Here is an 8,642-nt window from a genome sequence, read left to right as displayed (position 1 = left end):
GTGTGTGTGTGTGTGTGTGTGTGTGTGTGTGTGTGTGTGTGTGTGTGTGTGTGTGTGTGTGTGTGTGTGTGCAGGGTCGGGGTGAGACATGTCTTACAGATGTGAGAAAACGGCCATGTCTGAGAGCGAGTGTGTGTCTAACAGTCTAATTGGCGGAATAGAATTACAGAGTTAGCCTGAAGTGAATTGAAGATAATGAAATGAGTTAAAGCACTGTGGGAAAACAGGCTACTGCACTCTCCGAAGACACAAAAGACGGGAGTGTGTCTGCATTTCCAGCTCGCAAGGACGTACAGTCGGGTGAACTCTCACTCTCTCTCTCTTTCTCTCTCGGCATATGTCATGGTTGCCGTGGTGACTGGGGAAGGCTTGCCTCGGCGGCCCGTAATTTCCAGGGAGCCTGTCTGGATGTGACACATCCTTTTCAGCCGGGCATTGTTTAGATGCTGATTTACGTGTGTTGGTTGCACTTTACCACCACCTCCTTTACTCCTCCAGCGGGGGTGGCAAACCTTTAAAGGATCAATGCATCCAAGACCGACGTAAAAGCACGATGACATTTTGTTCAAAGGTTAGATTGAATAGTCCACGGCTATTACATCTACACTGCTATGTTTTGGCTTTTGTTAAGTTTACGCCTCGCGTCCACACTAATCTGGAGTATCTGAACCCCTAGTCTATATCCACGATGTTCCTCTTCAAGGAGTGCGGCCGGAAATCCTGCGGATGTCTTTCATTTCGGCCGGATGTCCGTTACTTACCGCATTCTTTGTGTTGGCATTTTAGATTCCGGTGGATTTCTGAGGACTACGGTTACCTGGTCCTCAGATCTCTGCAGGGTAAATCCAGACGGCTAGCTAGACTATCTGTCCAATCTGAGTTTTCTGTTGCACGACTAAAACAACTTTTGAACATGCAGATGATCCACCAAAACAAGTCCCTTCCGGAGGCTATTTCGCAGAAGCCGCCGAAGATGAGTGGCATTAACCGTCATGTAGTCCTTGGGTTAAATTTGACCCGTTTTCAGTTAATTTTCTTTCTTTTTTTGGGACAAAAAAACGAACCATCAAAATAAGCGCTGAAAATGTCAACGATAAAAATATCCAAAAACATTTAAAAAAAGCACCCGCAACATTGAAAAAGTGACAAAAATGTTGGAAAAAGAAAAAATAATGTTGATGTTAATGTTAATGTTTTTTTTCATGACTGATGGGAAGACAACACAAGGGAAAAAGAAATGCCAATGAACCAGAGCATGTTCTTCTTCAATCCCGGAATACTGTGTGAAGTATTGTGAAGGAAATACGAGACCGAGCCCCTAAAACGGAGACATTGGGAAACACTGCTGCCCCCGTTTTGGTTTGAAAACTCCAGGGTTGCTTTGTAGTCTGGACGGGGACAAACGGAGACCTCTGTAAACGCCGACGCACGTTAGTCAGTCCAGGTTAGGTAGTCTCAGATACCTTTCAGTTCCACCTCATCGTCGAGCCAAGCCTATTTACTCCTGGTCTTACCTTTTACCACTTTTGTTCTTTCTCCAAAGTATTTTCAGTATTTTCAAAGTATACATCCATGATTTTCAACCGCAGAGCAACGGCACACACTCTGCTTCCTGTTAACACTGACACACACATGTCGAGTGTGTGTGAATGGCCATGTTAAACACTTTGTCAGACGTGTTAGGACGGAGGTTAGCTCTGCTACTGGAGCTAAAAGTCTCGTGTGGACAGAGGTTGTTTATGTTTCAGAACACCGCTTAAAAAAAGGATTTCTTAGTGTAGATGGAGCCTAAGATTACAGATTCAAATGTGTGACTACGCATATATAAATGAACTGGTCATTATGACTTAACCTGGGCTGTTTTCCGTCCTGAGTTCCATCTTTCTCTTTCCCTCTCGGTTTGCTTGTTTTCCCCATCAGCCCGCCCCTCTTCCCTCCCAGTAGGCGTGTCTGCAACACAGAGACCAGCCCTTTACCCCATCCCTCTGTGGTCAGCCTGTTAAGGACTTTTTGTGTTCACGCTTTCTTTTTTCCTTTTTTTCCCACTTGAGCCTGGAGCAGATGGAGAGATCGTAGTGAGGGGAAAGTAAGCAAGCAGAGGCAGCGACAGAGAGAAAGAGAGAATTGAAAGAAGTGATGCAGAGAGTGAGGCAGCCCAGCGATGATGCTTGATTAACTGAACCAGTGACCACCAGAAAGGCTATCTTACATCAACTCATTGTCTCCAACTGACGGGCTGAAACCCAGAGCAGGACGAGGAGAGCTCAAGAAGACAGAAAAAAACAAAGAGTTAAGAGACAAGGAGAACGAGGCAAGTTCTACCGATGAGAGTTGAAGCACAGAGGCAGAAGGAGATGCTCAGACTGACCAGATAGAGAAGAGAAAAGTGAAACGAGTAACTGCTTAGGATTGCTACAGGTGTGTCCACAAGGACTGCTCAAAGAAAAGGGCGACACACCAGAGTCACCCGCACAAAAAGCTGTCGCAAGTGAAAGAGGGAGCGTAAGAGCAAGAGCAGACAGAAGTAGAGGGACAGAGCTAGAGCAGGATGGCCAACTCAGGTCTCCAGTTGTTGGGTTACTTCCTGGCGTTGGGCGGCTGGATCGGCATCATCTCCACCACCGCTTTGCCCCAGTGGAAGCAGTCGTCGTACGCCGGCGACGCCATCATCACGGCCGTGGGTCTGTACGAGGGGCTGTGGATGAGCTGCGCCTCGCAGAGTACAGGACAGGTGCAGTGCAAGATCTTTGACTCCATGCTCTCGCTGGACAGTGAGTACCATGTTTGAATATTACTCGGCAAAACCTGACTAACTTGTAGTGTCTCTGAACTCCACCTTCCAAACTCTTTTTCAAATGTTCTTCCTAAGGGATATTCTCATAAAGGCATAGTGTTAGTTTATGATACTTGTCATATTTGAAACATGATATAATTAACAAAATATGCAGACAGTCTTAGTGGGTTGATAACGGCTTATTTGTCAGATGATGGAAAAGCACAGTTAAAATCATAGCAAGGCAATGAATCTGCATGAAAGCATCACCAAGAAAGGCTTTTCTAATTCTTTTAATCCCTCTCATTACTTCACACTGTACTCTCAGATTGTTTTCTTTAGTGGCTGCTCTCATTTAATTTCCTTTAATGAGGTTTTTTTTTTTATAAGGAAGTTCTGTGCAACTTTTCACCAGCAAGCATGACAAAAGAAAGACCCCGTTGCCCTGGGTAAATATCCATGGTGTTGTATTACAAATCACAACAGTTACTGTAGCTCGCTGATTCATTTGGCCACATGTATTAATCAGCAGCAAGAACAGTAGGAAGACAGACAAAGTCCCCAAGGCCCTCGCTGTCTGGGACACATTAAAATCAGAAGCTGTAAATCTCAAGGAAAAGGGCATCGGTTCAAATCTTTAATAAAGGTCAATTAAAAACTCCAAAACATTGTGGAACATATTGTGTGAGGTGGGTGGGGGTCAGGAATGTGGGGTTCAGACATAAATTAGCTAGGAATATGAGCCCCCTGTCATCTCCGATCTGTAAGTAGGACCTAGTGACTCATAATTAATGGCACACAGATTATGGGAATCCATCCATCTACTTAAATCATCCTATTAGAGATTCTAATGAAAGACTACAGTGGCTCAGTCAGAAGTAAGTAAGCAATTAATTAAGTGTAAGTAAGTAACTGTGTTACTATATAAGCAAGTAAGTTAGTAAATAAGTCCTTAGGTAAATAAGTATGTATGTATGTATATATGTATGTATGTAAGTAATAAAGTAAGCAATAATGATAATACCTCAGACTCACAAGCAGTCCATAGCATTAGTAACTAACTAAGTAAGTAAGTGAGTAAGTAAGTAGGTAAAAAGTTAGTAAGTTAGAACGTACTGTAAGTAAATGAGTAAGTAAAAAAAAGTTAGTAAGTAAGTAAATAATTAAGTAATAAGTAAGTAAGTAAGTAATTAAGTGAATAAGTAAGTAGGTAAGTAAAAGGTTAGTTAGTAAGTAAGCAAGTTAGTAAAGAGTTGGTAAGTAAGTAAGTAAGCAAACAAAGTGTTAGTAAGTAAGTAAATAAGGATACCAGCAAAGGGCTGACAAGATTATAACCACAGCAGCAGCAGATAATAAGCGGAGACACAAAGGAAAGTTACAAGTTAACTGGATACACAAACTAATGTTTCAGAAAACAACACTCTGAGTTTATCGGTTTATCTCTTCGGTTTGAGGCCGATGTGCTCACAATTCCTGCTGTTGCACACTTGCCTTAAAGCAACAAATGAGGCACTTTGCAAACATGTTGGTGTCTCGGTGAGTCACTATATCAAAACATTGTGTGTGGCGTTCTGTGTGACGGGTGCCCGAGCTGATCTCCCATCTCCTTTGGTCCATTGCAGCCATAAGAACAGCGTATTGTCCTTGCGGATGAATAGGGGCTGTTAGGAGAAGAAAAGGCCAGTGTTGAGCCAAACACCAGAGATATTCCCAGAATGCGCTCTGTCTTCCCCACACGCACACATTGTCCATTAACACATGCACAGATTCAGACTGAAGACAAACACTGAGGGCTGTAACTAACGATTCTTTTCACTGCCGATTATTTCAATCGTTTCCAATGGGTCTGTAAAAATCGCACAATATATGGAAAATTGTCCATCCCAGTTTCTCAAAGTCCAAGGTAATGTCTTTAAATGTCTTGTTTTGTCAGTCCGAAACCCAAAGATGCCCATTTTCTGCTTTTAATCGATTAGCAACATAGTCGGCGATTAGTCGGGTTTAATACAAATACCTCTGAATGAACACAGTACGGAAATGGCGTGACCAAGCATCGTGAGCAATCCCAGGTTGACTCAGGTGTTTCCGCAGACATATTATGAAATGGAGCAGATCTGCATCCAATCATGTGTCCAGGGATCAGAGAAGGCACCGCGGGTCTGAAACTTGTATAAACACCCCTATGGCGTCGTATTTGATCCAAAAGTAACACAGATTTTAATTCTGAAGGAGCTCCCTGGCTCCACCCGCAGCAGGAGCAGCATGTGATGGAGGGAATAATTGTTCACCAGACTGTGCGATGATCTACTGTTGTGGCCGAGCAGCTGTAGTGGAAACTGTTGGATCTGCTGTAAGGCAGTGTTGGAGTCAAGAGACCACCTAAACCGAGACCTACTCATTACCAAGATCAGAGTGTATTGAGACCGAGACAAGACCAAGGCTTTGAGGGGTTGAGACCAAGCCAAGACCAAGGCTTTGCGGGGTTGAGGCCGAGTCAAGACCAAAACCAAGACCTAACAACTGAAACGTACAGTATTTATTCCTGGAGTGTTTTGGTACATATAACTTTAGCTAGCTAGCTTTGCTAGCGTCACTTACACGTATGCCTGCTATACACTGGATGCGTGGCGTGAGCGTGTCAGCTGTGTGGCGTGTCCGTTTCCATTTTGGCTCTCATGTAAACAAGTTAGAGCTCACACACTGCCTGTGTGACACAAACAAAGCCTGTGCATGCTAGAAAGAGAAACGATTTTTTTACGCAAAACACGAGCGTGTTGGAAGCGTCTCTAGTCCAAAAAGAATAGGAGAGGATCTTTTTGACACAAATGCACATTAATAAATGACATGTTGATGTTGGAAAGTCACTAGGTTTTGACATCAATGCAGATATAAATATAAGAAAAAATGACTTTAAAAAAAAAATGTGTTGATTAATTTAGTTAATTAATTCACATTGGACACATCAAAAGATTTAACATCATGGCTAACCATGTTTTCTTTACGTACTTACAGCAGCTACATACGTAGAGACATAATACCTGGTCCCAACAAAAACAATCTAAAACTACTGTAAAACCAAAACCAAATACATACAAACTAAATCTTTCTGAAGAACTGAAACTAAACTAAAACTAGCAAACTATCTGAACTAATCTGAAATAAAATCAAAAAGTCAAATGTGGTACGAAATAAAAATTCATTGAAAATTTAAAACAACAATAACCTTAATCTGCTGCAGGTTTACCGAGTACTTTGCTCGACAAGAAGAAGACGATCAGGATGATCCAGATGATGGTTCTTAATGTCAGAGGAGTGTGGTGCTGAAAGGACAGCTCTCCAGAACCAGATCAATCTGGACTAAGCGTGATATTAAAGACACAAAGACCGACCTGTCCGAGCCAATCCGTCATATTAGACGATAACATTGGAAGAATGAATCGTGTGTGATAGCGGTCAAAGTTGTCTCCTGTTCTGTAAAGTAGCCCACAGTCATGTCAAAGTGTAATTCTGCTCACTAAATGCAGCTTAAGATCCAGAAGTTGAGGACACTGCACTTTTAAAACTTTCTCCTCAATCTAACACTTTAGATTTCTATTTTAGGAGCTATGGGTGCCCGCTGTTTCCTGGGAAACCCAGCGAGGTTGGCAACCCAGGGACCGCTGGTCGGACTTATTTTGGTTCATAAAATGTACCCGAATTCACGAATACGTAGACTACAGACATTCGTGTAGGCCTAATCTTACGTTGCAATGTCTGCTGTATCAGTGAGGGATGAATTATTATCAGCTGGAGCATGCAGCGTGTGCTTACCGCCGCTGTCTGCAGAACGTAATCGTTCGTACGTAGGGATATTAAGACCTGTTAAAAATGATTTAAGACACAGAACACATTACTTGAGCGATTTTAAGACTTTTTAAGGCCTACAATTTAAATTTTAATATTGAGACAGTTTTAAGTTAGTTTTTTAAGCCCTTTTTAAGCATTGTTTACTTAATCGCACGCCATTCATTTGTTCAAAATGTACTTTTAAAGAGACATTTATTTTTAAGTTTTAATGCTCGAGTGGTAAAAGTGGCTTTGAAACTAAACTTGTGATTTAAAAAGACAAATGCTCTTCATGCATATTTGCTTAAGGAGGTTTGTTTCTTTTTTGGAAGGGTCTTCAGCTGCTTTTAAATGATCATTAATTCAGTTAAAAATGTAAGTAGTAAAGCCTGTTCCTCAGAATGGGAAGTCTGTCTTTAGATGACGTGGGTCATTTGTGAGTCAGGATTACAGTGAACCTCCGAAGTCGCAACTAACTGTACTTATTTGTGTTATTATCGCATTTATTTTGACAGACCTATACTTTAGATATTTTGGATCAGCTGCACAAAAGTTAAACCAGCTCAAATCAGGGAGAATCAACCGACCAATCCACACATCGATTTGTTATTTATTAAGGGATACAGCAGGCGTTATTAATGTATTTGTCAACAAATCCCATGAAACCCCCCAAAACCAACAATTTGTCAGTCCGCCTTGCAATACCTTCTGACTTCCCTTAGCCTACATGTCTGGGGCACTCAAGTCGGGCACAAAGTGGGTCCTACGAAGACGTAAATCACAAATATTAAAGGCAGGGCAATTTTTTTAATGTGGTTTGTAGCAAATTTTCCTCAAACAGGAGGAAATAGTGCATTTGCAGTAGCAGGACGTGTGTGGGTTTGAGTCAAAATAAATCCCAGTGTGAGCTGTCATGTTAGGAAGGATTATGTCACTCAGTGAAACAGGTTTGGCTCATTGGTGTGTTTTAATGGTTTTTGGGCCACAATGGAGCTCTATGGCACAGAGGAAGACAAATTCTTGTTATTCGATACATACAGTACATTGCTGGTTTTGGTCTATTCTTGGGATCTGTTGACAATAACAAACGTATAGAATATCACCTGTCTTATATTTTAACACTAGGAAGGTATTCTTGATGGGTTGGTGCTCAGATTCAATAATTACTGTGATTAAACCAAAATATTGATCCACAATGGCAAACATGTTGTGGCAAGTTCAGGTTCAGGTTACTTTATTTGTTCTCGTAGGTCGATTTGTTTAGCACCAAGAATATGACATCCATCATGACACACGCGACTGTGAAATCTAAATACTACTACTACTGGAAAATGATACAAATACTCAAAATCTGATTAAAATACTCAAGGTTCCACCGATCAGGACATACAAGAGAGAGAGTTAAATATAAATACGTGAAATAAAAATAGGTCAAATAAATATTTTCTCAAATAAATGAGGTAATGTCTTCCTGGCCGAGAGCGGCTGTACTGTATCTGAGCCCACATAGTGAACTATGACAGCCTCCATTCCACTCTTACTATAACTTTTGATTTTGTCTGTTTCGTTTGTTGTCTTTTAAAGATTGGTCTTCTCTGGTTGTCGTAAACATAGCAAGTAGCCTAAACTGATGCTTGCCAAATAAAGTGTGCTAATACATCAAGTAGGACGATCCAAACGTGGATTGAAAAGGGCTGGAATAGTTGAGAGGGCTAACAGACATTACCTACGACAATAGATAATGAATTGGATAAAGTGGCAGAGTGGCAGCTTTACAGCTGCCACGGCAACGTATACACTTTTGTGTAAACCAAGTTGCTGCAAGTCGTAGAGGTGAAGTTTTAAATGAACAAACAAAACGAGCATTGGAGTAACGTTAGTACCAACACGAGGCAGAGAGCCAGCCGCTAAAGGAGTCAAATTTAACAATTTAATGCTTCATCCACACAAAGCGCATTGCTTTCACCAGATCAGTGACAGCTGTGTTTGGGCTAGTTTTCTGTGACAGGTGGGGCGTGGGGGTACAGGGGGTTTTGGTGGGGCG

The 8,642-nt window shown here is 41.7% G+C and overlaps 1 protein-coding gene and 1 long non-coding RNA gene across 4 annotated transcripts in view; one reads left to right on the top strand and one right to left on the bottom strand.

The window, feature by feature from the left end:
• LOC117942848 overlaps positions 1-8,642 on the bottom strand; it is a 34,939-nt gene that overhangs the window by 13,422 nt on the left and 12,875 nt on the right. The window contains exons 2-3 of one of the 2 annotated variants that reach the window (XR_004656229.1): positions 1,312-1,410; positions 621-664 (exon numbers count right to left, since the gene is read on the bottom strand). This is a non-coding gene — a long non-coding RNA (uncharacterized LOC117942848). Of the gene's footprint in view, positions 1-620; positions 665-1,311; positions 1,411-8,642 lie in introns of those variants that run through there. The other variant, XR_004656228.1, reaches the window with a different exon arrangement.
• The window catches only part of cldn19 (claudin 19), a 23,362-nt gene continuing 16,749 nt past the window's right edge, over positions 2,030-8,642 (top strand). The window contains exon 1 of one of the 2 annotated variants that reach the window (XM_034868534.1): positions 2,030-2,771. In XM_034868534.1, coding sequence (XP_034724425.1) covers positions 2,549-2,771 — 223 coding nt within the window. In that variant the 5' untranslated portion in view covers positions 2,030-2,548. The remainder of the gene's footprint in view (positions 2,772-8,642) is intronic. The other variant, XM_034868533.1, reaches the window with a different exon arrangement.

The sequence above is a fragment of the Etheostoma cragini genome, chromosome 4 (assembly GCF_013103735.1).
Source record: "Etheostoma cragini isolate CJK2018 chromosome 4, CSU_Ecrag_1.0, whole genome shotgun sequence".
NCBI lineage: Eukaryota > Metazoa > Chordata > Actinopteri > Perciformes > Percidae > Etheostoma > Etheostoma cragini.
Note: the sequence above shows the minus strand (reverse complement) of the source record. Positions and strands in the feature narration are given on the sequence as shown.